This window comes from Asterias amurensis, chromosome 5, assembly GCF_032118995.1.
Source record: "Asterias amurensis chromosome 5, ASM3211899v1".
NCBI classification, from domain to species: domain Eukaryota; kingdom Metazoa; phylum Echinodermata; class Asteroidea; order Forcipulatida; family Asteriidae; genus Asterias; species Asterias amurensis.
This window is the reverse complement of record NC_092652.1, coordinates 3,912,227-3,939,312: the sequence shown is the minus strand read 5'-3', so window position 1 is coordinate 3,939,312 and position 27,086 is coordinate 3,912,227. Positions and strand designations below refer to the sequence as shown.

General features: G+C 38.8%; 3 protein-coding genes across 4 annotated transcripts; 2 read left to right on the top strand and 1 right to left on the bottom strand.

Annotated features, from left to right (window-relative positions):
* Positions 1-1,212: 1,212 nt before the first annotated feature.
* LOC139937366 (NAD(P) transhydrogenase, mitochondrial-like) lies at positions 1,213-8,228 on the top strand. Of its 2 annotated transcripts, none has more exons than XM_071932479.1 (3): positions 1,213-1,333; positions 2,217-3,019; positions 3,595-8,228. In XM_071932479.1, exons 2-3 carry the CDS (start codon positions 2,239-2,241, stop codon positions 6,015-6,017), a joined length of 3,204 nt encoding a protein of 1,067 aa, XP_071788580.1. In that variant the 5' UTR covers positions 1,213-1,333; positions 2,217-2,238; the 3' UTR covers positions 6,018-8,228. The 2 variants fall into 2 exon arrangements, with proteins under 2 accessions (XP_071788580.1, XP_071788579.1); XM_071932478.1 differs by having other exon boundaries at positions 1,214-1,375.
* A 1,491-nt stretch (positions 8,229-9,719) lies between these two features.
* Positions 9,720-23,111, bottom strand: LOC139937446 (T-complex protein 1 subunit epsilon-like). Its single transcript, XM_071932589.1, has 11 exons — positions 22,905-23,111; positions 21,035-21,095; positions 20,145-20,309; positions 19,284-19,482; positions 18,288-18,480; positions 17,779-17,928; positions 16,557-16,676; positions 15,002-15,187; positions 13,805-13,942; positions 12,985-13,165; positions 9,720-12,314 (listed from the first exon to the last, which is right to left on the bottom strand). Exons 1-11 carry the CDS (start codon positions 23,007-23,009, stop codon positions 12,187-12,189), a joined length of 1,626 nt encoding a protein of 541 aa, XP_071788690.1. The 5' UTR covers positions 23,010-23,111; the 3' UTR covers positions 9,720-12,186.
* A 327-nt stretch (positions 23,112-23,438) lies between these two features.
* On the top strand, positions 23,439-26,844 carry LOC139937224 (sperm microtubule inner protein 11-like). Its single transcript, XM_071932309.1, has 3 exons — positions 23,439-23,871; positions 24,527-24,665; positions 25,476-26,844. The coding sequence occupies exons 1-3, from the start codon at positions 23,607-23,609 to the stop codon at positions 25,522-25,524; spliced, it is 453 nt and encodes a 150-aa protein (XP_071788410.1). The 5' UTR covers positions 23,439-23,606; the 3' UTR covers positions 25,525-26,844.
* The last annotated feature ends 242 nt before the right edge of the window (positions 26,845-27,086 follow it).

Below are 27,086 nucleotides of genomic sequence, written 5' to 3'. Positions count from 1 at the left end.
AATTTAAGGGGTGGGGTCCAGGGGCCGGCCATACGGGCCCTCCAGGGGCGAAGCCCCGGTGGGGGTCCAGGGGGCGTAGCCCCCGGGAGCTCTGAGCTTTTGGAGTTTTTGTGTCGAAAAATCAAGCCTCCGTGTGCCTAAATACAGAGGTCAAGAAACACTTTGTAATCACACACATCTCTTGAGTCTTTCAGTGAAATGAAGAGGCTGTACATCGTCGGCAAGCGTTTTTGTTATAAGATTATTAAATAGGCCTACTGCTGACTGGGCGGTAAACCTACATCTGCTGACTGCTGGGCGGCAAATTCCATGAATTTAAGTGGGCGGCTTGCCCAGATCCGACCGATAATCGTATGTTGCAAGCAGGGTTCTAGCCCGCAGAAAAAAAATTATAGGGTAAAGAGGCATTAAACAATATGAAACTGCGAGCGCGCGCATGACGCAATTACGGCGTGGGGTCCGGGCCCGCTTTAGGGCCCCGGGAAAATTTTATGTCGTAGATGCTCTCTAAGGCCTTTTCAGAGACATTTCTTGGACCCTTCACTGAAATGACTTATAAGTAATACAAATAATGCAGTAAAAGTTTGTCCGCAAGATATTGTTGGGGCCTTGTGATAGGGTTTCGGATGCAGAAAATTTAAATGAAGAGGCATTTTTCCTCTCGCATTTTTTTCTTCTCTTTCTTCTCTTTTTTTTTTTACCCGGGGGCATGTGCCCCTTGCCCCCCCCCCCCCCCCCCCCCTTGGATCCGCGCCTGCATATGGAGCAATGAAATAGCATGCAGCAGGTTCCACTGCTGTAGTGCAGTAGAAAAGGTGGAGGGCAGGTTAAGGACACTTAGCCTAGGGCTACCACCTTCATGGATGCAAGGGTGAAGGACAGGTGGAGGTGTTTTATTTAGTGTAGGGGGGGGGGTACTCCTGGAACAAATTATTGTGCTTTTTTAGCTTTAGAACTTTTAGGGCATACGAGTTTACTCAATTAAAAAACGAGTGTACCAATATTAAGTTCAAAATAGTGATAAATAATAATATATCAGGGAGATAGTTCATTACATGATTAAGTTTCTTTACATTCGCATTTTGTTTTTTAGGACTCAGGAATATTGAATGCCAAAATGCACGGCTTAACTTCGAAAATTACGTTAGGGCACCATACTTCATGTACTACACGTTTCAAAAAGTGATTTTTATAAGCAACCCGTCGCGACCGGTTTTTAACGCGCGTGGACGTTGATGGAGCGACCGAGTGCAGACGTGGGGCTCTAGAAACACCGGCGGGTTTTCACAATTAACGTCCCCAAAAGCCACATTTCTGTTCCATAAGGTGTAAGGTGTGTACGCTGGTGTAGGCTGCCAACTTAAACTTCAACTGGGTAACGAGCTTTTTACCATGTTTGCTAAGTTTTACCGTCTTCGAAAATAAAAACCCTTGACATTTTTTAGAGTAACTGGCGTAAAAAGTTCATTCGATTTCGACACCTCCAATGGTGATTGAGGATTGTTCTACTCTGTGCTTTACCCATATGGAAACTTTAACTTGGGAAGGTGACCAAACTCCCCTCTGAAAGATGGTTTCAAAGATTGCTTACACTTGTTGTATATTTCTTGATCATTGATAGAATAAGTCACTCGATTTAAAATAAATAGCTTGTTTGAAAAAGTTTGTTGTTTTCATGTATTTTTCACGGAATTGGTGAAACACAAATCTGTATCGTAATTGTATGCAAATTAAAAACTCATGAATAATTTGGGGTTCAACAAGGAACTTTTGAATATAGCTAAACCATCTGGGACTAGATAGGCTTTAAAACCAAGTTCTTGTCACTTATCAATGCGCAATTTGTTATTTGGGCGCGCACACTTGAATTAACGATTTAGTTTGGTTTTGTGCAAGCTCATTTATCGTTTGTGTAATTTTATTAAAAATCTCTATCTGAGCTGATAATCGCTCCATAAAACATCGTCCGGGCCCTGATTTCATTAAACATTTTGCCAAAATAACTTTTAGATAGTGCCAAAATAAAAAGATGTTAAGTTAGCACAAACATCATTGTTAGTGTTACACAACTTGTAAAATGCCTTTTTGTGTGGAGTCTGTTTATTACTTTTTGCAATTTCCTTGAATTTAAGTAAAAAAAGAATTGTACCTTTATTTTGCAGGGTAGATTTTTCAGGGTTAAAATCTTACTTGTGACATGTTTTTCACTTTCCCAGGAATAAAGTCGGAGCAAGAACCATGTTTCGCCTACTACGGACTGTCAACCATGTAGATGTTGCTACAACATCTCGCATCCACAAGCTAGTCACCACTCGGTCAAGAGGTCTGAAGACGACCCTCTTCCGAAGCGCGGAGGCTAAAGATGCACCCCCACCTAAAGGTGTTTCATACAGCAATCTACAAATCGGAGTACCTAAGGAATCCTTCTTGAATGAGAAGCGGGTAGCCTTGTCTCCAGCCGCTGTGAAACTCCTGACGAAGGATGGCTACAAAGTCTCTGTTGAGGATGGAGCAGGAGTGTCTGCTAACTTCCTCAACAAAGACTATGAAGAGGCTGGGGCTGTTATACAAGGGAGAAAGGAAGCTTTTGAGTCTGACATCGTTCTCAAGGTACGTGCCCCAGCGTTGGACGAAGTGGATCTACTCAAGGAGCGAAAGAATCTCTACAGTTTCCTGTATCCAGCTCAGAACAAAGAACTTCTGGACAAACTGGCCACTCGTCAGTCCACAGTCTTTGCAATGGACTGTGTACCACGTATAAGCAGAGCTCAAGTGTTTGATGCACTCAGCTCAATGGCTAATATAGCTGGCTACAAAGCAGTCATAGAAGCTGCCAATAACTTTGGAAGGTTCTTTACAGGCCAGATTACCGCAGCTGGGAAGGTTCCACCTGCTAAAGTGCTTGTTATCGGCGGGGGTGTAGCTGGTCTGTCAGCCATGGGAACAGCTAAGAGTATGGGAGCCATCGTCCGAGGGTTTGATACACGTGCTGCTGTTAAAGAACAGGTGCAGTCCCTTGGTAAGTTGGACCGCAGGTCCGAGGCCAGTGATTTCAGTGTCGCGCCAGTCAATTTATAACTGTACAAGTCCAGCGGTCTTTTGTTTTTGAATAATAAAACCTCACTGATTTTGATTACGGTCTTGTAACAAATTCTCTGGTCCAGTTAAAGTTTTGAGTTACTGTACAATCTTGTGTGGATTTTTTCCCCTAATTCCAGCTCTATGTCTGATCAGTGTTTATTTTCTGCCGACAAAATGATCTACAGTTTTAATACAACCGTAATGTGTTTACAAAAACATAATACAGAATATATGAACCAGCATTTGTCCTAACAGTGGTTCGCTTTTCAATACTAGTTCAAACACCAAAGGACCAGTCAAAATTCTCATTTCTTTTTTAATAACAAATAATATGGACTAGTGTAAAAGCTGAGTTAGCATGAGAAACCACACTAACTGGCCTCGCTGGATTGTCACTGAAAAAATTTGGGGCAAACCCTGTGAACCCTGAAAACAGTGCGTTTGTGTTTCATCTGTTTCAATGAAGTTTTTATTTTGTATTTATAAACAGTTATTTCATTCCTATAATCTCAGGTGCTGAGTTTCTTGAGCTTGAGTTTGAAGAATCCGGCGAGGGTACTGGCGGCTACGCTAAAGAGATGTCCCCCGAGTTCATCGCAGCAGAGATGGCGCTGTTCGCTAAACAATGCAAAGAGGTTGATGTCGTCATCACTACCGCTCTCATCCCAGGCAAGAAAGCGCCAACCCTCATCACCAAGGAGATGATCGAGTCCATGAAGGAAGGATCAGTGGTCGTCGACCTCGCAGCCGAAGCAGGTGGTAACATCGAAACAACCAGACCCGGGGAGTTGTATAAGTACAAGGGGGTTACTCATATAGGTTATTCTGATTTACCAAGTAGATTACCCACACAGTCTAGTACCTTATATGCTAATAATATCTCTAAGTTATTGTTGTCCATGGGATCACAAAAGCATTTCAACGTCGATCTTGAAGATGAGGTTGTGCGAGGCTCCATCATTCTCCATGAAGGTGAGATGATGTGGCCTCCACCACCCCCTAAGGAAGTCCCAGCCGCTGCTGCGCCAGTTGTTACAGCTGCAAAGAAAGAAGTAGCTCCGGTTGTAGCCAATCCTTTCAGTGACACTCTGAAGAGTTCATTGATGTATACCCTAGGGTTGACTTCACTGCATGGCTTCGGTGTTCTGTCTCCTGGGGCATCGTTCAACACAATGTTAACTACCTTCAGTTTGGCCGGCATCGTTGGGTACCATACCGTCTGGGGTGTCACACCAGCTCTTCACTCCCCTTTGATGTCCGTCACAAACGCCATCTCTGGCATCACAGCTGTTGGTGGTCTGGTGTGCATGAGTGGTGGCTACTACCCAGACAGCATCGCAAGTTCTTTAGCGGCACTCGCTGCCTTCATGTCTTCCATCAATATCTTTGGAGGTTTTCTCGTGACCCAGAGGATGTTGGACATGTTCCGTCGCCCAGATGATCCACCAGAGTATAACTACCTGTTCGCCTTACCTGCTGCAGGTGCGATTGGTACATATATGGCAGCTCATGTGTCAGGGTATGACATTCAGAATGTTGGTTATCTCGCTGCGTCTTTGTGTTGCGTTGGAGCCTTGAGTGGTCTCGCCTCTCAGAAGACCTCTCGAGTTGGGAATGCCTTGGGTATCACAGGAGTGTCTACTGGAATGGTAGCAACTCTTGCTGCATTGAAGGCATCACCAGAGCTTTACACACAAATGGCTACATGTATTGGTGTCGGAGGTCTGATCGGAACCATCATTGCAAAACGTATGGCCATCACAGATCTGCCGCAGTTGGTTGCTGCTTTCCATAGCTTTGTTGGGTTGGCTGCTGTCCTGACGTGTCTGGCAACATACATGAACGAGGCGCAGCACTTTGCACTTGATCCAGCCACAGCGGCCATGACAAAATTGTTCTTGTTTCTGGGTACATTCATCGGTGGAGTAACCTTCACAGGTTCCCTGATCGCTTACGGTAAACTTCAAGGTATGTTGAGTTCCGAGCCACTGTTGTTGCCCGGCCGTAATGCCTTGAATGGTGGTATGATGCTGGCTAACGTTGGAGCTTTGGGCTACTATCTGACCAACCCAGGCTATGCTGCTGATATGGGCTGCTTGACCGCCACCAGTGTTCTGTCCTCCATCATGGGTGTGACCCTTACAGCTGCTATTGGAGGAGCTGACATGCCTGTTGTCATCACGGTCCTTAACAGCTACAGTGGATGGGCTTTGTGCGCAGAAGGCTTCATGTTGAACAACAACCTCATGACGATTGTCGGAGCTATGATTGGTTCATCTGGTGCCATCTTGTCCTACATCATGTGCAAGGCTATGAATCGTTCCCTTCCCAACGTCATCTTCGGGGGTTACGGTACTGTCTCGACAGGCGGTGGTAAACCAATGGAAATCACTGGTACCCACACAGAGATCAATGACGACACTGCTATCGACATGATTACCAGTGCCCAGAATATCATCATCACTCCGGGTTACGGTCTGTGCGTTGCTAAGGCTCAGTATCCTATCGCTGAGATGGTCGAGCTCCTTAGCAAGAAGGGTAAGAATGTAAGGTTTGGAATTCACCCCGTGGCTGGTCGCATGCCTGGTCAGCTCAATGTCCTTCTGGCTGAAGCTGGTGTCCCATATGACGTTGTTCTTGAGATGGATGAGATCAATGAAGATTTCCCCGAGACAGACTTGGTACTTGTCATCGGCGCCAACGACACCGTGAATTCTGCAGCCTTAGAAGATCCAAACTCTATCATCGCTGGCATGCCAGTCCTTAGAGTATGGGATTCCACAAACGTCATCGTGATGAAGCGAACCCTCGGTGTTGGCTATGCGGCTGTTGACAATCCAATCTTCTACAAAGAAAATACATCCATGTTGCTCGGCGACGCTAAGAAATCATGCGATGCATTGCTCACAAAGGTCAAAGATTACTACGCTAGCTAGAGAGGAACAACTTGCCAATCATACACAGACACAGATTTCTGAAATTATTGCGAATCAAGAAGAGTAACATCAAATTTGTCAAACAAAATTGTGTTTTGATTCCAAAAACCATAACCATAATTTTAAGGAATCAGTAAGCAGCCTTGATTGTATTTTTCACAGGAATTATAGATATTAACTGTACCTATTTTAAGGTATAATGACTGCAAGATAAACACATTAACATACAGGCTGAATGTAGAAGTGTGAACAACCACAATCATCGGTACACTTTTTGTTACAAAGACACCAAATAAACAACATAAATATTGAGTAACTCTTTGCAGATCTTGTAATCAACAAACTCAAGCATTTTTGATTCATCTTTGACAAAGCGTTTGTTAATTAAAATATAAATAACATTAAAATAACTGCTACATCAGTGGTTTGCAAACTGTTCATAAAATGGATTTAAAAAACGTGTACCAATGATTATGGCTGTGCACAGAGGGAGAATAGTAAAGTACATGTAGTATGTCGGTTAAGCGACAATGACAATTGTACAGTAACGTATTCAAACCCTTTACACGTGACATAGACCTTTATCATGCTGCCTCCATCTTGGTCATGTTCCTTGTATCGAATAACAATAATGAACGCTAATAATAATTTTGAAAATAGGAACCAGACTATTTTATTCTTCCAGCCTCGGTTTGGTAACATTGATATCAGTGTGAGAAATTCAAGATGGCTGCACTGTGATAAAGGTCTATAGCTAATGCTGAACCAATGTTTCCAGAATGACTCAAGGTTGAAAGTGTCATTAAGCACAGCATGTTAATAAAGTTTAAGAGTAGACAGAGACGAGCTTCTTGATGCATCTTGCAAGGCGGGGGTGAAGGGAGATGCTTGAAGTTGTTGATGTTCACAAGTATAGAAACAAGTTTCATAAAACTAGTTTAGTTTAATTAATTAGTTTCAATTGACTTATCCCACTGAGAAATTCCATGAAATTCCATGAGCAAAACAATTGTATAAGTCAAGTAATCTAGTGGAATATTGGACACGTAATGTCAGGTCTGGAGTTTCATCTTTGGGCAAGGCCATGTTAATTTTGCAAAGGCTCTTCCATTGTAAAAGTCTATGGGAAAGTGTTGGAAGGGCACCAAGGCCTAGATGCCGTGGCCTCTATGTAATTCTCGCATGCGTAAATGTATCCTGGCAGAATATTGGGCACGTACATTTACCTCGACAGAACAAATCTGTTACCCTCTGCAAATTTACTTAAAATTTATTTCTTGTTTTTTTTGCTTTCTTTCTATTTTAAAGGTAATATACAACACAAGCAAGGCACTCTTTATGATTGAAGAGAAAACATTGTTAGATTAACTGAATTATTTGCTTTGATATATTTTTTTTTCAAGAGAAGGTTTTCAAGTTTTATTAATACACCAATGGAGACAATTGCAAGTAATATAAAACTTACTTTTCAAGACTTTTTTTGGTGGAAATAATTTCAAATAGGAAACAAATAAAGCTAAATTATGTTCTTTTGCTCAAAGCGAATCAAAAATGTCTTATTTCATTAAAAATATATATTGCAAATCATGTATTAATTTTTGTTAAATTATGGTCACAACAAATAATATAGTGTTCACTGTAGTGGATGCTTTTATCTTTTGGAGTTTCAAGGGAGTATGTTTATGTTTATTTTATTCAGAGAATTTTGTAATTTTGATTCTGAACATGTAGTCTAATGCACATAGGTGTGTACTTAACCTGCTACTAATCATCTACACAATGTATAAATCAGAAAGTGTGTTAGACAATGGGCCAATGGTCTCCCGTGATAATGGTACGTAGATAAACAGAATCTGCCCATTCACCTCGAAGTTGAAAAAAAAATGTAAATCCATTGTCATTATTTGATTTGTCGGAACAATGTTAAAAGTTGCATGATTTGATTAATTAATTTTATGAACGAATTAAAGAATGGAGATATTTAAGTTTGAGACCAAATTGTGAGTGTTTGAAAACATAATGCACTATTAATTTGAAAATTAAACACATTGGCCACTATAAGATATGATTGTAAAAATTTAGATTCTGAATTTCAAAAACCTTAGAAGTTTTTTTTTTCATCCTTTGTTTTTCTAAGGGAAGGATTGCTGTGAGGGTGTGCTTTAACTCAATAACACAGAATAAAGAAATGATTAACAACATGAAACAGAATTTTTAATTTTCGTTTGTTTTTTTGCTTTGGATCTTGTATCAGTTGTTATGGTTGTAAAATTTGACTGATTCTGAATTCTGATAATTTAGGCTAAACATTGCGAGGTCTGAACATTGTGGGAAGGGGAAATTAGGCCACATTAAAAACAAAATTGTTGATCGTCCTTTTTTTTTTGCGGATGGGGGAGGGAGGGAGTTTTTAATTTTTTTTTTTATAAGTTTTGTTGACATGCCAAATATGAAATCAAGAATAAAGAAATCATCACAATCACTATAAAACAGAGGGTTTGTGTGTTTCTGATGTTTTCATTAGTTTTGTCAAACAAATTTAACTCCTAGATGACATTTTCTGCAAACTTTTTTAAACAACTGAGCATAGTGTAGCCCAAGTAAATGTTTGAAGAATTGTTCTTGCTTTGCCAACATGAATAAAAACTATCTTAAAACATCTTTTCAAACCTGTACATTTTGAAAAAAATATCAGCTGAAAAATCTGGGCAGTAAAAGTATAAAGAGAGATTTTTCATGAAAAAAAAAAAAAAAAATGGGGTCGGGGTTTTGAACGGTCTGGCTGGGACGATCCACATTTTTTTATTATGTGGCCTTACCACAAAGAGGTCTGTAACCAAAGTTACCATTTCATTCAGTTGTAGCAATCTATATTTCTTAACATTGATTGATTATAGAATGGTGCATGCATCTATCAATCAATGAGAGCAATTTATGTTTCACCTTTTAAGCGTTTTCAAGGTGCATGGATGCATTCAGCAGAGACAGTGCCAGAAACAAAGGGGCAAGACTCTTTTAATGAAAATTGTAACTGGTTTTTTTTAAAGGGACACATTGCTTTGGATCGGGCGAGTTGGTCTTTGAAAAGCGTCCGAAAGTACTGTTATGAAATGCATATGGTTGGAAAGATGTTTTAAAAGTAGATTATAATGATCCATGCAAATGTCTCAAAATTGTACGGTTTTCCTTATACCTCAGGAAGTACACGGCACGCCATTTTGTTGAGTCATCCGTGTTATTTGGCAAAATAAAAGGAAACTGCCATTAATTTTAAGATTACCAGATGTATACCTTTCCTTTAATACTTAATAATACAGATTCAGTTATCCGAGTCCAAACAAGGCAAAGAGAATCGCCATATCCGTGACGAGGCTAATAGAGCAGGATTGGCACGCCATCCGAGCGATCTTCCAGCGAGCCGACGTCATCTTTTGTGGAATTTTGACTCCATAAAATGGCCGACCATGTTAGTTCACAAAGTAAACCCATGATGACATCGTTGAGGAACATGTGGCCACGATTGCCGTGTCCCTCGTTCAACCCCAAGTTCAATTGGAGCCACAAGACGTAGGCGTTGATTCCAGCTACGTTTATTAAATAACGCCATGAAATTGGGCCCTGTTAATCTGACATGGTAACTGTACAAAAACAATTTTTGGGGCAATTTTTAATTCAAATAAACAAGCGTAAATATCAGAACTATTTTATTTTTTTCTGCTGCCACAAAGGCACTTTAATAAATTCAATGTACAAAACAAAATATCAAATAATGCACAAGCAACACTCACACTCTATTTAAGACAATGGTAGTACGTTCAATACACGAGAAGAGACTCAATGCCAAGACAATTCCAAGCGCAATAGAATTATCGTTTAAAGATAGGGTCATAGATTGGCGAGCATTAAAAAATTAATGACCATAAAAACTTTATGAGAAGCACCCAGAATCGCTAAACGTGGATGGACGTCTGTCTTTAAAATCTTGCCCGGGGTTGCCCCCATGAAAGATTATGATAAACAAAACCAATCTGTGACCCTTTTCAGCTTGTCAACCAATCAAAGATTGAACCATGTTCCATTGAGGCAGACAGTTTTGTTATTGCAAAAAAAGGAGATGGCCTTACTCAACACAATGTTTACACTGTTTTTGAGTATTCAATGGCACAGTTATTGAAGGGGAAAAAAAATGCATGCAGGTTGAGGGAAAAGGCGACTTTGATCATCTACAATGAACGTTAAAAATGTACATTTATTTTGTTTTGGTATAGACACTGGGCAAAGAGAAGCAGATGACAACTTTGGTTTAAAATGGTATCTCAATTTCTCCAACATTATATGTTTTTTACTACATGTACTTAAAGGCTCACATAAGTAATGTTTAAACACCGACCATTTCCTGTATAATGTGATAATGTGACAATCAACTTAAAAGTGAACAGTGGTGAATGCAACATTAGATACTACTTTCAAAATTGAATAAGAAGATTGGTCTGGCACCCCCGAACAAAAATAGGGAGACCACCGATGTGGGCTAGATAGAAAGCTCAGTTGGTGGAGCACCAGTAACAAAAGGACAAAGGTGTAGGTGCATGCCTATGCAACCTACACAATGGAGTGTCCAGGTGGATAGTCACACTAACTGTCCCATTGACAGCAAACAATTGGGGGTGTAAATAACTGTCTGCTTAAGGCTAGTGGATTAAATTTAGTGGTTTTAAGCTTGATCATCACTGTACATTGTACTTCAGCAAAACATACAGTAGACTGGGCCCCTGTCTTTATCCGCAGGATAAAGACGGGTCCCTGCTGCTAGATCCAGTGATTCCATTGGATACAATGATATGATAACCGTGCAGTGACATAGATGCCCAAACATTCACTGCTGTCAAGTCCGCAATAGAATTTGACTGCGTATCTCTATGTGAAATGACCGAGGTCAAAGGTGAATCTATATGCTGGTTTTGGAGGCAGGTCTCTGGCGTTATTCACGAGCCTCAAAGTCTGACGTCAGATGGTCAGGCTAATCATACAGACGCTCAACATTAGGATTTTATCCCAAACGGATGGCTTTATCTTAACAATAACCCATCTTGGATATTCCATGGAGGAAGGAAATGTATTTCTTTCCTCCATTGTTGTTCCAAATAAAACTCTGTGGTTAATATCAAGTCATCTTCACATATGCCTGTCACTGTAACTTATAGGCTTCCTAGAGTAGAGCATATGTAGAGAATATAATAAACAGGCCTCGGGCTTTGCCCTCAACATTTTTCAGTGACTAGCCAGTTGGACTGGTTAGCTTGTCTTTTCACTTGTCCACTTTTTCAAATTTTTATGTGTGCTCTTTTACTTGCAAAACAATAGTTAATGGCTTGACCATAGCAGAGTCTCTCTCGAAGCAAAAGTTTTAAAACACTTTCTCCATATTTCACACAACAAAGGGAAGCATTTTACTACTGAACTAGCCTGCCAGACCACTTGGAGAGTAATGTTAACCAGCAACTGTTAAGGGAGGGTGCTGGTATTTATACTGACTATTGCTTACTACATGTACAAAAGGTTTGACTTAAACTTGAGACAAGGTGTAATGTGTCTGTCATTATAAAGAAGAAACAATGGCGAGTACGGGTCATGTGGTAAGTGAAGGCAAGAAAACACCACTAAGATGAACCCATGACCACAAAAAAAGATCTTCAACTTCATGAAGACAATCAAAGAAAATTTAACCAGCCTATTATCAATGCATTGCTGCTTTTGAAAAGAAAAACGAAGGCTCAATGGAAAATTTATATTTTCAGATTAGACCCCAAGTTTGCGATGAATCATTACAACCGGTGAATAGACTTAATACTGGCGTACATTCCCACATAATAATGTGCTTATTTCTAGTATTCTAACACCCTTTTCAGACAGAGGCGCCAGAGTTGCGCCGAACCAAATTCTGAATTAAATACATGAAAAGTTTGACGTATGAAAGAGTAAGGAGCAACTGGACGCACTAGAAGTTGAAACAACTCTGGAGCACCTTGGTTTCAAACGTTGAACTTGTCATGAGCCGAGTCTGAAACCAACATTTATTTGGGTAGACCTAGAGAGTCGCTCCTAATCTATTTGGTTCGGCCCGACTCTGGAGTGCCTGAACTGGGTGTCAGTCTATAACATTAACTCCTCACTGAGCTTGACCAAACTGTGACCTAATATCATCAATCTTAAGAATCATCCGTACAAGTTGTGTAGCTAGGTTGATCTGTTGTGTCTTTCCAATCAGCGTCTCGATCACATGCTGATCCTTCATGTCTGTGAAAATAATAATAATAATAATAAAACACATTTAAAAAACGCTGAATCCATTCCAAAGATGTTCCCAGGCGCCTTACAATACAAAATAAGAAAAACTAAATAACGTTTAACCACGAAAAATCATGAACAAGTAAAAATATATGAAGACCCACAATTGTGATCAATATTTAGCAGTAAAGGTGTTCAGATATATAGGCAATCACAGCAGTAGGGGTGGGGGGGGGGGGGGGTCAAGCAAGTACAAGAAATTCATCTTGGAAGGACACCAATACCAAACAGGGGCCAATTTCATAGAGCTGCTTAAGCAAAAAATTTGCTTAAGCACAAAAATAGCTCGCTTATTTTACACATGTTACTGGCCAAAGTTTCATGCCATATACATTGCTTATGACTAGTATTTAGCTGTTTGTGACTTAGCATAACAATTGAGTGGAGTCTTGGCCGGTAATCTGATTTTACTAAGCAATGAATTTTTTGCTTAAGCAAAATTTTTTGCTTAAGCAGCTCTATGAAATTGGGCCCAGGACAAAACAATACTGTGTCGGTCAGGGACAACAAAAGTAAACAGAGTAAACTAAAACACTGTTTCTCGGAAGCATGTTGTCCGCAAAACTACTCTTAGAAAATCAAAAACATGTTACAAAACGTGATGAAATTCAATACATACCGTTAGTACCCTTTCCCATACAGTCAATTCCAAGTCTTGGGTTGCCCTCTTTCACTTGTCTGGATTTGATGTCGGCTAGCGTCCTTATTGGATGTAGACCGCTGTTCTCAGCTAGCGCCATGGGGATAGATTCTAGAGCATCGCTGAAACTACGCATGGCGTACTGCTCTATTGTGGAAATCTGTATGGATTAAATAACACCAAGTCAATTTATGGTACAATCGTCAAAGGAACAATCTTAAGACAGAATCTGGATTTGTATCTTACAAAGTTACGAGTGTTAACGATTGGTTCGAATCCCACTCTAGTCAACTCTTTGTTCCAACCCCAAAAGCATTAAAAAGAAGCAAGCTTATGTGATCTGGATCAGTCAAGTAATAAAATTAATGTTTCACCTACATCAGTGCGCTAGGCCATGGGGACAAGCCTGACAATGGTTCGAGGTGAATTTATTCTTGCATGGTGTCTGGCCTTTACTTTCATTTAACTGATAGAAAAGGAATCCTGAATTCCATGCTTACAAGTTTAGGGGGAAACAAAAAAATAATGTTGGTGATTCATCAGAAAGAAGCTCAAAAGGCACTCATTTTTTCCCCAAGATGCACCACATCTTACACAAATGACTAATTTAAATGGTATCAAGTTGATTAATATTCAGTTCAATTCAATTCAATTTAATTAATTTCAATATTTCAACAAACATTTATTTCAATCTTGAACAGTACATAACAAAATGAAGAAAAAAAAACCATAAGCCCCATACCATCAACCATAAAGGCTCAAGTTTGTCTTGAGACAATTTCAATTTTGGCGCACTCACCTTATCTGCTTCTCTACTGACAGCGAGAGCACATGCAATCTCCGCAGCACCACCTCCATATACAATGTGATTATTACGGACTAGATTGCGGATAACACACAGGGCGTCATGTAAACTACGCTTAGCTTCTTCAATGATCTGAAAAGTGAACGAGTTATTAAAGTATTAGTTCAAAATTGGATATTAAATAATAGTAAAATAATAATACTAATACTAATAGTTGAATATGAAATAGGAACAAATCCATAGCTTATAGAGAAACAATTAAAAACAAAATCCCCATAGATAAACAGAATATAAAATAAGGTATAAAAATAAGTTTAAAATCAGCAAAAAAAATGACAAGTGAAAAATGACAAGCAATTATAGAAATAATTAATATATAAAACATTTAATTTTGGTTCGGATCAGTCAAGTCAAAAAGTTGATGTTTCACCTACATCAGTGCGCTAGGCCATGAGGACAGGCCTGACAATGGTTCGAGGTGAATTTATTCTTGCATGGTGTCTGGCCTTTAGTATCATTCAACTGATAGAAAAGGAATCCTGAATTCCATGCTTACAAGTTAAGCAAAATAGAATATTGTTCATCAATCCCAAATAGTGTCATTAAACGGAAACTATGCAAGAATATTTTGGTGATTTATCATCTAGAGTAAGCTTGGGCGGTAATTGGTATTACTGAATAGTCACAGTTATTGTTCAATACCGAAAATACCAAGAGCCGTTAAAAAACAAAAACAAAATAAACGGACTGGCCATTAATGGCAGAGACAGGAAAAAGCGTAGCCCTCAGTTTCGTTAGTAAATTATATTTTTGTGAATAGTCGTGAGAGACACAATTGGTTCACCAAACAGGTAGTAGCAACTATTTTTTTAGTAAGAAGAAACTAAGAAGAAGTCTCCTGAAGTCGAGCAGAAACTGTTCGAAACGTCAAGACCCAACCGGCTCTTTTCAGAGCCAACACTCACCCTAAGAGATTTACACATGGTTGTACCCTCCAGTTTACTATTTATTTATAGTTTCTTATTATTTCTCCACACCACGCAAAGCTTCAAACAATACTTATTTTTTTTTTAGTAATCGTGGCACCACGATTAACCGGGTTGTTGAAAAACAGTAGTCGAGACTCGACTAAGCAGTCAATAGTCCTGACCTCTACACTAGTCACCCAGGCTTAATCATAATCCATCTTACCATTTTGTTTCCACCGCGGATGAAGATGGTCACAGCTCTAGAATTATGACAATCCTCGATGACCAACATATGATCTTTGGTTGTGCCGAATGACAACTCCCTCACGATGCCTGCTTTACCCAGTTTCTCTGCAGTGAGCTCTTGGAAACGTGGGACGATGCGGCCACCGGTTGCAATGGCTATTAACTAGAAAATAACAAGATGCAAATAAGTCACGATGAAAAGCTAAGTTTTCATTCATGGGAAGACCAATACACCTTATGCACATGACGTCATTTCAGTAGGGCGCCCTCACCTAGAGGTCAAAAGGAGGTTGTTCATTGGCCAGTCCTGTACGCCACACGTACAATTCTGTGCGTTTCGATTGTTTCGTCACCGTTTTTCCACTAAGATGGCCGCTGGATGACGTCAATGCATAAGGTCTATAACAAACATTTGTGTCATTTACAACCCATTGTGAATATAAAATGCAGACAATTGACGATATAGATGTTTAGTAGGGTTTGAAACTTTAGAACCTTCAGGATTCAAACATATATGTTGGCATTTAATCCCCTGCCCTTACAGGCATTATTGGTAATTACTCAAAATAATTGTCAGCATAAAAACTGACTTGGTTCCAAGCAATGGAGAGCTAGCATAAAACATTGTGAGAAACAGCTCCCTCTGAATTAACATGGTTTTTGTTCAAAAAATTATATTTCAAATATTGAAAGACTTCAAGCCTGAATGACATGCTGATGACTGCTAAATGTTTCACCTACATCAGTGCGCTAGGCCATGAGGACAAGCCTGACAATGGTTCGAGGTGAATTTATTCTTGCATGGTGTCTGGCCTTTAATATCATTTAACTGATAGAAAAGGAATCCTGAATTCCATGCTTGTAAAATAAATTCAACACAACACGACAAAACATCTCGTTTTATTCAAAAGCTTATAAGGTTTTTCATACCTTTTGTTGATCAAGGTTTTAAACATGACATGAATCCCTACTCACTGTGAATGAAGATGTTTGAATATAATTTACTTGTAGAAATTTCAGCTTTATTAGTCGTCATGTTTTTTAGTGAAAAAAAAGTGAAAATCACAGGGCAATGTTTTAGGAGTCGTGTAAATCCGTTGTACATGCCAAAATAATCTCAATAATAATTGAGACGGTTCAGTGAGCACACCCCCCCCCCCACACACACACTACCCGAGGCTCCACAGCAGGTTTCACCACGCATCATCGAGTTCAAACTTCTCGCCGGTATTTCCCGCCTTCATGCATCACCAAGCTAATCCGCCGCCCAGTACTTCAGCAGCATTCTCCAGAAGACGATCAGAGCATACTGTAAAACGTCAAATTAATCCAACGGTTCTTTTCAGAACCACCCCAACTCATTTAGAGATTCATTACATGGTGTTACCGCAAACTCTTCTATATTTTTTTTTTTCCCACCAAGCAAAGTTTCAAATCCTACTCAATAATAATGCTTACAGCATTAGTGAATAAAATCCTGCACAATAGGAAAAACTTTTCTTACTCAACTTGTTGAAATGATTTAAATTTACCTCGATTTCTGGTCCTCCAACCCATCTGATAGCTGGGAGTTTGTTCTGTAGAAGTAAGTGGTTTGCCTCGTCATCAAATCCCCATTGACAAATGGCGAGATTAGCTCCTGTCGCTTTCACCTTGATTAGAAATACAAAGAAAAAATCAAATAATTGAAATCATATCTACTTTAAACCAACACTAAATATTATCAATGAGTATAATAAGTAGGATTTGAAACTTTGCACAGTGTTAGTATAACTAGGTGAGGCTTGCGGTAACTCTATGTGTAAACCCCTTTTCAGTAGTATTGGTTCTGGTGTGGAACCACCAGTTCTTTTCAGAACCAACACAGCTCAAAAGAGTTTTTCACATGGGTTTACCACGAAACCCCCCCCTAAAAAGTAACATTGCAATAATGATCAAAATGTTAATAACACTTTAGATAGACGTAGATAGAAAAACCTACGCAGTGTTCGGAGGGTTTGTCCACTCCTGGCAAAAACCAACACATGTTTCACCTACATCAGTGCGCTAGGCCATGGGGACAAGCCTGACAATGGTTCGAGGTGAATTTATTCTTGCATGGTGTCTGGCCTTTAATATCATTTAACTGATAGGAAAGGAATCCTGAATTCCATGCTTTGACACTCTTATCAAGTAATAAACCACAAGGGTTTGAACAAAGAATAATTGATTAGAGCGGGACTGGAACCTGCGATGTCTGGATTAACGTACCGGCGCTCTACCAATGAGCTAACTAGCCCTATGTTGGCGGTCTCCTTATTTTGTCAAATATCTTTGTTCAGGGTGCCAGTCAGAACCCAAGCAACCTGTGGCTGCCGTTAATTGAGGGACCACACCCAAGTTTATGATACAACCTGGGAAGCAGCACCCAGGGGATCATCTTAGAGGGATGTGAAACTTTCAATAAACCATAAGGTAAAACTGTCTGGGTAAATTTTAAATAATTTTTGGTTGAACAAAAGACTTGAGCGAGACTTGAATCTGCGAGTAATGTGCCGATGCTCAACCAACTAACCTATCAAGCCATTTTGCTGTCAGGGTGGACGTATCCAAATTGGCGGCAACAGCTACGGCTACGACTGTTGCTAAGGGTGTTGTTAAGGACGTCCTCTACTTCAATACATGATGACATACAAATCTAGCCGTAGTCGTAGCCACCATTTCTGACACAGCCTGTCACTCTTAATACACTCAATATTCACATTGAGTACGTACCTGCTCCACCATGTCAGTAAATTTCTTATTCTCATACTCCTTCAGCTTCTTATAGTCCTCGACTGACTTGATATCCAACTTGTGAGTCGTCTTGGGTTTAGGAGGCTCAAACGGACACGTCAGGATCGCCATCTTAGCATCTTTGATTTCCTGAAGAAAAAAAATTGACAAACTTAAAATTATTTCCATTGCCATATACAAGGAAAAAGGAAAGAAATATTTTTAACAAGTTTTGAATTAAAAAAAAAAACAGTAACCTAGACGATTGATCTTTCAAAGGCAATGTTAAAAATATTGCCTAATTTAGAAAATGACTTTTCAACTGATGGCTGTACGACTGCTAAATGTTTCACCTACATCAGTGCGCTAGGCCATGGGGACAAGCCTGACAATGGTTCGAGGTGAGTTCATTCTTGCATGGTGTCTGGCCTTTACTATCATTTAATTGATAGAAAAGGAATCCTGAATTCCATGCTTATATACAAAAATCCAAATTCAATATATATTACCTTGGGCATCTGTGGATGGCTGAAATCTTTGTCGATAATGACCCCTTTGACCAGCATGGTGTCCTCAAGTTGACCTCCGACCTTTCCCTCGACCTTGATCAGTTCAAAGTCTACATCTTTACGATCGAAATCTGCAACGGTCATGATTGCATCCACGGCAATTTTAGCCATCTGACGATGACACTTGTTCACACTAGGAATATAAAATATAAAAATAGCTGATAAAATATCAATCTATACAAAAAGTATTGACAATAATAATAATAATAATAATAATAACAGTACATAGAAATATTCTCTCTAAAAATCTCAAAATATTAGTGGTTGAAGACACAAAATAAAAACTTCTGGCTGTACGACTGCTAAATGTTTCACCTACATCAGTGCGCTAGGCCATGGGGACAAGCCTGACAATGGTTCGAGGTGAATTTAATCTTGCATGGTGTCTGGCCTTTAATATCATTCAACTGATAAAAAAGGAATCCTGAATTCCATGCTAATACAAAAATCCAACCTCAAAATCTTAAAACATTTGAAGTTACTTAAAGGCAGTGGAGACTATTGGTAATTACTCAAAATAATGATTAGGATAAAACCTTACTTGGTATCGAGTAATAGAGAGAGGTTGGTAGTATAAAACATTGTGAGAAACGGCTCCCTCTAAAGTGGAGTAGTTTTCGAGAAGCAATTTTCCGAGAGTTTGATTTCGAGACCTCAAGTTTAGAATTTGAGGTCTCGAAATCAACCATCTAAATGCACACAACTCCGTGTGACAAGGGTGTTTTTTTCTTTCATTAATATCTCGCAAGTTCGATGACTGATTTAGCTCAAATTTTCACAGGTTTGTTATTTTATGCATATGTTGAGATACACCAACTGTGAAGGCTAGTCTTTGACAATTACCAATAGTGTCCTCTGCCTTAAAACCAAGTATGTCATAAGTCTTCAGGTTTGTGTTTCAAATGAATAAAAAAAAGAGTCCTCATTAAAACCTACATCTTGGATCCAAGTGTGGTCATAGCTGTCTCGATGAGCGGCTCCAAGTGATCTTTGCTGACCACAAATGCTTCCTTAATTTCCTCAAGTCTCTCGACAGCTTTACGGGCAGCCATCTCATAGCCATCAGCAATGCGGATTGGATGAATGCCACGATCTAGAAGACCCTCTGCATGTTCTAGAAGGGCTCCAGCGAGTACTGCAAATAAACATTGACAATCAAAGATCAGTTAAAATGTACCTGGTTCTTCGTCAAACAGTATGGAGCTGAAAAGACCTGAGAAAATTTCTTGAAAATATCGCTTGCCAAAGACTCAACTGTAAGGGATGATCAGTGTTCCAACCAGGCCAGATACTTCACAGAGGTAAAAACGGTGAAATTTCCAGTAGAAATGCACAACTTCCTTTTACCAAGAAGTACCCTTACCCTTTCAAAAACGAAGCATACAGGCCTAAGAAAATATGAGTTGCCAAACAATTAACTGTCAGGGATGACCATGGTTCTTTTTCCTAAGGATTTTTCATTCTGGACCCACATTTTTTTGGATGATTGGCCGAAGAAAACTGAATTGAAACAAGGCCTTCGGAATGTTTTCTACTTGGTGTTTATCTTTGTTTTAAAAGACCTGCTGTGCAATCTGGAGCATCTTAAATGATTATCTCTAAATGATTTTCGAGAGAACAAAAAGAAAAAAGAAAATTGCATAATAGGCTGAAATTTGCGCGTATCGTCATGCAATTCGTGCATATCGGCCCGATTCACTAGCTTGTGCATAGGGAATGTTCCTGATTACAGTGTATTAAAACTAAAAATCTACAGGGAGAAATTGGGGAGAAATCTCATCACTAAACTGTACTTACCGACCACTCCAGTAGTACCATCTCCAATTTCATCATCTTGTGACTTGGAGAGTTGGACAAGAAGTTTAGCAATCTGATGCTCAACATCCATCTTGCTGAGAATGGTGGCTCCGTCGTTTGTTACTGTGACCTCACCATCTGGGCTTACCAGCATCTTATCAAGACCTTGATATCAAATCAAAAATATAGAACTTAAAGGCACTGGACATTATCGGTAATCATTCAAAATAATTGTTAGCATAAAAACCAACTTGTTTACGACCAATGTAGATAGTATAAAACATTGTGAGAAACGGCTCCCTCTGAAGTAACATAGTATTTGACAGAGAAGTAATTTCTCAATAAAAAATTTGAATTTGATTTCAAGACCTCAGAATTAGATTTAAAGGTCTCGAAAAAGCATCTGAAAGTACACAACTTGTGCGACTTTTCAGTACTTTTCGGTCTTCAACACTGCCAAAAATTCTGTAACATTTAGAAATCATCTTTTAAAGTGATGTCTGAATGACAGTTTGATGTTTCACCTACATCAGTGCGCTAGGCCATGGGGACAAGCCTGACAATGGTTCGAGGTGAATTTATTCTTGCATGGTGTCTGGCCTTTAATATCATTTAACTGATAGGAAAGGAATCCTGAATTCCATGCTTATACAAAAACCAATCACAACTTTTTTTAAACAAAAGCTTTCCATCTGCCTCTAGCTTTGGGGCAATCTGGTGGTCTAGTTGGTAAGAAATCTGCCCCAAAACTGCAAAGGTTGTGGGTTTGAATATAGTAATATGCCTGTAAATATTTTCCACAGAACTGGAGAAAGTACAAAGTTTACAGTGCTTACACAATTGGTGTTTGGGTAAACAAATTACAAGTGTAGGATTTCAATTTATTTTACCATTTGGTCCTAAAGATGTCTTCAATGTTGATGCTACACTCTTGGCAGCCATTATGTGAGACTGAAAAGAAACAATTATAGAAATAAGTGTTATATTTTCAATTGAAAATTGTGAATCATAGCTGGATTATCAAGCCAAGAGATTTCACAAAAACAAGTAAATAATAAACAAGTAAAATTAATGACCATCCTATCACCACAAGAAAGTTTAAAAGTAAATAATGTTGTCAAAAACAGCTTTCAAAATTAATAAGTAAGACAGTTTAATTGAATTTTTACAAACGTTACAAAAAAAAAATGAAAATGTAATGACATAAATTATGTTTAAAGCAAGACAAAAGCAAGTAATAAAAAAATAAATAAAAAATATATACTTTGATGTAAAACAAGTGAATCAATTGAACAAGGTGTTTTTAAATTCAAGCAAATATTAAACAAATGAAGTGCAAATTATTAAGTTTTTAACATAAATACTAGACCCAGTAACAGGGGCGCTGTATCCTTTTTGTTCGAAATTTTGACATTATCTATCATACTAGCGCCCCAGCAAAAACCAGTGCATAGTTACCAGTGCACATGTGCAGTGCATTGTGGGTCCGGGTCATTGATGATTGATATATATTTTTTCCAGGACGAACGTGGGTGATTAACCCATTATATGCACACATCCGTTCGACATAGAAAGAAAAAAAATATGCAATCCGTGCTTTGTGTACAAAACATGTCCACGCGTCTGGGAACCATGAAGAGTGTACACATACTGGTACCCCGTGCGAGCTTCGTGATTCCCAGACGCATGGACATGTGTTTTGTACACAAAGCACGGATCGCGTATTTTTCTTCTTTCTATGACGAACGGACGTGTGCAGATAATCACTCATGTTCGTCCTGGAAAAAAATATATACAAATGATCCGGACCCACAATGCACTGCACATCCGTGCACAGCAAAAAAAACTGGTTCTAGTTAGGCTTGAAGAGATGGATGGTCCAGCGGATTGCTCAGAAATCATCATTTTTTAGCACCAAAATAAGACGAAGTACAATTTCAATCTTGGTGTTGCATCTTAAACTGATCTTCAACATCGTAGGCAGTTTTGAATGTAATTCGCTGGTTATTTTCGTAAATTTTGTGTGACATTTAGAGAAAATGTTGGTTTCTCTAACTATGTCAGCTGGGTTTCGCTGGGGCGCTAGTATGACAGATAATGTCAAAATTTCGAAAAAGGGAATGCCAAATTACTGGGTCTACATAAATACTAAATTTACAAACAAGTAAATAGAAAATAAACTAAAGTTACATAGTAAAAAACGTCGTCATAATCCTATCACCCCAATCAAGTACAGTAATTTATGGGTTTTAAAATTAAATGGCTTTAAATTGACAAGTTGACAAACATTTTAAAAATAAACATTTTAAAAATAAATAAAAGTAGGCCTACAATACAACAATACAAACAAAGGGATTACTTTCCATATGGCGCCACCACTTTTTCACTCATTTTTACAAAAAGGGATATCTAATAGAGGTAAATTAGATACTATATTATTTTACATCGAATGAAAAAGTGGTGGCGCCATACGGGAAACGTTTCCAGGGCGAGTTGACTAGTTTCTTACTGCGCCAATTTAAAATTGTAATTGACTTGTTATCAATTAATTGATTGATGTAAACATGGAATGTTGGAGAGCGTTTCATGCTAGGCCCTAATTATTAAACCCATTAATTCATTACTATAGGCATACACACATCGTGCTATTTACTAAATACCTGCACCCCCCCTCCCACACCCAAATATGAATTTCCCCCAAACAAAAATGTACGTCTGCCGAATTTATGTGCATGAGTTACATACACAAAAGTGTCATACCTTCTGAGCTTCGATCCCAGTCAAACGGGTCTTTTGGTCCTGATCTCTGACGATGAAAAACGGCCGACCAAACTCATCGAATGCAAGAGATCCGACGGAAGTCATGATGAGATTTTGAAGATATTTCAGCCACAGACGAAAAGGATGGAACAGGATTTAATTGACCTCTTTCAGAATTCACATGTAACCCATTCGGTAGAAAGATCTCGAAAACAAAATGGCCACCGCGACCGACCGCAGGCAAATTTTGCAAAATCATTGGTACATACCTAAATCATAAGGGCAGAAATATTTTTTTGCAATAACCAAAGTGCTTTTAATTAATATTTTTCTGATGCATTTATTTTTTCTTTAATTTTAGGAATAGATGGGATTAATAAATAAAACCATTACTGAAAGAGTCAAAGATAGTCTGGTACTCCATGCTTAGAATTGTACATGCCGCAACAACAGCAAAATTAGGTGTCAGACTTGCGTAGAAATATGAATATTCATGAGGTTAGCAAAGTTCACTGACCCTGGGGTTTCCTTGGGAACATCCGAGGGAGACGCGAGAGTGTGTGCGTGTAGCGCCGTGTTGTTGTTGCACGGATTTGTTCACCAGCAAATCTTTTTGCAAATTCATGTGAAGATAATACGTGCCTGATATCAATAAATTTACTCAAGTGATTTTAACTACCAACAATCCAGCTGTGACCCAACATGTCTCACTTCAATTTGACGCATCTTGGGTATCAAGATCCCATTCGAGAGAAGGTTTTGCAGCCCAATCCTGACTACCGTTATCAACTTGTTCAAGACATTCCCAAAGGTTCCTATGTAACTTTCAGGCCGCCCACATCAAAGCTACCGCCGATCGACATGCACAAATACAACAAAGTGATTAAACCTGGAAGTTATGAAGAACATGGTGGATCGTATGTGAAATTTACAGAGCGACTTCACAAGCATACACGGACAGCCAGTGGTGAGCAGAGTTCACACATCAAAATGTTTCAAACTCTGCTAATTTTAAATTAATTTATTTATGACAAAAAGTAAAAACAAACAACAGCTGTTTGTAAATAAAATAGCAGACTGGCAGAGCACCAAACCTAACCACGCTAACCTAACAATAACTCCATTGCTTAAGTTATAATTGATGAAACAAAAATGTGAAAAGATTGCAAAAATAATATGTGCTTTGTCATTGTTTGTATTCTTCCCTGATGCTTCTTAACTTAATACTGTTTTTAAATTGTTGTGTATGGTACCATCATCATCAAACCTGCATACTGAAATATTTACTATACTGGGAAAGCTCTGTGTGTAGTAGTAATCCCTAAAACGATGAGGTTTGTTCCTCTATCGTCTAGTCTCCACAAACGATAGTGGAATGAGCCTTATTGTTCTAGGAGTAGTCTATGTATGTGTGTATAGTTCGAATACCATTTGAGTTATATGCCTGTGGTCTTTTCTTTTATAGGCCTACTTACTTTAGTCTTTGCTAGGGTCGAAGTGCGATAGGCATTTGTGATTGGTAGGCAGTTTTCAACAGCTTATACAGTTTCTCACTTCCTTTATGTCAATGTTTAAAAATAACGTAAATAATAAACGATCAATTTTTTTCTTTCTTTTTTCAGCTCCCAATGAGTTGAACCGACCGACCATGACAACTTCTCAAGTACCAGGATGGTGGAGCCAAAAAGACAGTCCGATCAGTCAAAGGGAACCATGGACGTACACACCAAGGAGAGTTATGGTCAACAGTGAAATGACAAGGTCTCTGTCACAACTAGAACTCTTAACATGGCAAAACAGCCTAAAGGCCCGGTCCCACTGCAACGCTAACGAGAACGATAACGATAACGACGCAAAAAGAACACATTCTATTGGTTGAATGAACGTGTGCGTATTCTGCGTGGAGCAATTCAACCAATAGAATGCGTTCTCTTTGCGTCGTGATCGTTATCGTTTTTGTTATCGCTGCAGTGTGACTCGGCCTTAACTCAAAAAAATAAGAAAAGGAAGTTCAAAGAAAGGCCTGTATGCATCGTTTTGAAAGAGCAAGAGTACCAAGGCATTTGGTAAAGGGCACCCTATGGGGAAATTGAAAATTTCTACTGGAGCATTTCATGGGCACTAAGGCAATGACCAGGGGGCATGGAGGCAATCGCCTTTGTTGCCTCCATGAAGAATCAGGCCTGAGATTGAAAGTGTTAAAGTGTAAAAGAGTCATATCATAGTACTAGTCCTAAGTTAGGACTATCTTTGTGAAATTGACCCCTGGACACTTTGTACCTTTCGCAAGATACGAAATGACTGACATCCTTATGAACAAGGTTTGGGTACTCCCTTCATGTACCAAGAAGTTATTGACAAAAAATTTATTTCATCGAGTTACTGTGAAACTGTAAAATAATGGTTGTTCCCAAATCTTGCTCATCCAAATAAAAGCAAATACATTTATCAAAGACGTCAACAAAGAAAGAAAGAACAGCTTAAATTTAACGTTATGACTTTAATTAAAGTAAATTATCCACAACAGCAAACGTTTTCCTTTCTAATTCAATTTTTCTATCTCCTTTTCAGATTTGTAAATGAAATGAGTTTGACCAACAGAGAATTCTCGCTCTTCTAGTTCTTCTGTGATTGCCGCTGAAGCAAGATGACACTCAGATTCGGGCCTTCAAATTCACTTCTCATACTTTCATCATGGGGTGGGTTGGTGCAGCAATATACAGCCTTTTACAAACCTACTCAATGTTTGTTCTAGGCCTGGAATTTCATCTTTGAGAGGGCAAGGCCATTTTTGATTTTGCAGAGGGCACTTCCATTGGAAAATCTTAAAGTCTATGGGAAACTTTTGAACATGTAAGTGTTGGTATTATTGAGGGCACCAGGGCCAAGACTAGGGCAATGGACACCATGGCCTTCGTGAAATTCTAGGCCTGTTTACAGCTTTTTTTAATTATCATATGTGAATAGACCGATCCAGTAGGCTCCGCCCACGACGCACATGTGAGCAAGAACACATGGGGCTCTCCAATGCCTTTCTGCACAACGCTGCCGCGTGCACCAAGCATACGCGCACGCATGTCGGACCTTAGTGTCGGACCTTTGTTGCATTGTGATTGGTCAATACGCAATGGGGCGGAGCTTAATGGATCGGTGTATATTGTGTTTGGCTGATCACACAAAACATGACCACTGTCTGCTATCATTTTGTCAGCTCCACTAATCCTGGGTTGATTTCACAAAGAGTTTAGACTTATCTTGAGTTAGGTCGAGTTACTCGTCCAAACTTAGGACTAGCCTTACGTTTTTAATATCTCCTATGTCCTAACTCTTTGTGAAGTCGACCCCCTGTACCTTTAAAGTCTGTGTGAGACTTGGGACATACTTTTTAGTTTACATACATTTATATTTAATGTTTTGACAATGCTGTGAAGCTGGTGAAGTCATTGAACGATGTCAAACTTCTTAACCATTTCTATTGTCTTGAAATATTACTGATGTTTTTTTTATCATTACCTAAAACTTCTACCAGACTGGCTATTTTTTTTTTTATAATCGTAATCAAATTAACAAGAACAAGATATGCATCTGGTTTTCAAGAATGATTTTGAAACTTTTAGTTTTTTGTTTTATTCTATTACCATGTCCACTTCCATGCTTGGTAATGGTAAGTAATTTATAAAATGCAAAATTCTTCCTCTAATTAATCTGATGATGGCTTTTTGGGAGTAAGATGAACCAACAATTTTTCATATGAGAGTCTATTTGTACAATCATGCAATCAAAAAATCAAACATTGTTGTAAATACTATCACAATGCGACTGCCCCATCACAAATGCCAGTCAATTTAGTTGAAATATTTTTGTAGCATATTGAATAATTTTTGTATTTAAATTGTAATCATTAAACGAATTTAGTACAGCAGTAAAATCAAAACAATAAACGAACAAAGTAGTTTTGAAGTGTCTTTTATTTCTTACCACACAGACATTTGCAAGCTGTATGCCTTATAGGAACTACGTTATGATTTGATCATAAAAGTGTTTTAAAAAGGCCTTTTTGATCTACAAATGAAGTAATGAGATAGCACACTAACCATTCAATGTTGCAAACTAGACTAGGGCGTAATTTCATAAAGCTGAAAATAATGCTTAGCAAACCCCTAATGAGTTGAGAATCAGTGG

Excerpts from the sequence above, each read along its gene's own strand:
- LOC139937366 (XM_071932479.1), top strand. The coding sequence starts at position 2,239 with ATGTTTCGCCTACTACGGACTGTCAACCATGTAGATGTTGCTACAACA. Across the intron at positions 3,020-3,594 it reads AGAACAGGTGCAGTCCCTTG|GTGCTGAGTTTCTTGAGCTT; the intron begins GTAAGTTGGACC and ends CTATAATCTCAG.
- LOC139937446 (XM_071932589.1), bottom strand. The coding sequence starts at position 23,009 with ATGACTTCCGTCGGATCTCTTGCATTCGATGAGTTTGGTCGGCCGTTT. Across the intron at positions 20,310-21,034 it reads GACATCTTTAGGACCAAATG|GTCTTGATAAGATGCTGGTA; the intron begins GTAAAATAAATT and ends TTTGATATCAAG. Across the intron at positions 15,188-16,556 it reads TTGGAGGACCAGAAATCGAG|TTAATAGCCATTGCAACCGG; the intron begins GTAAATTTAAAT and ends GTTATTTTCTAG.
- LOC139937224 (XM_071932309.1), top strand. The coding sequence starts at position 23,607 with ATGTCTCACTTCAATTTGACGCATCTTGGGTATCAAGATCCCATTCGA. Across the intron at positions 23,872-24,526 it reads GCATACACGGACAGCCAGTG|CTCCCAATGAGTTGAACCGA; the intron begins GTGAGCAGAGTT and ends TTCTTTTTTCAG. Across the intron at positions 24,666-25,475 it reads GTCAACAGTGAAATGACAAG|ATTTGTAAATGAAATGAGTT; the intron begins GTCTCTGTCACA and ends TCTCCTTTTCAG.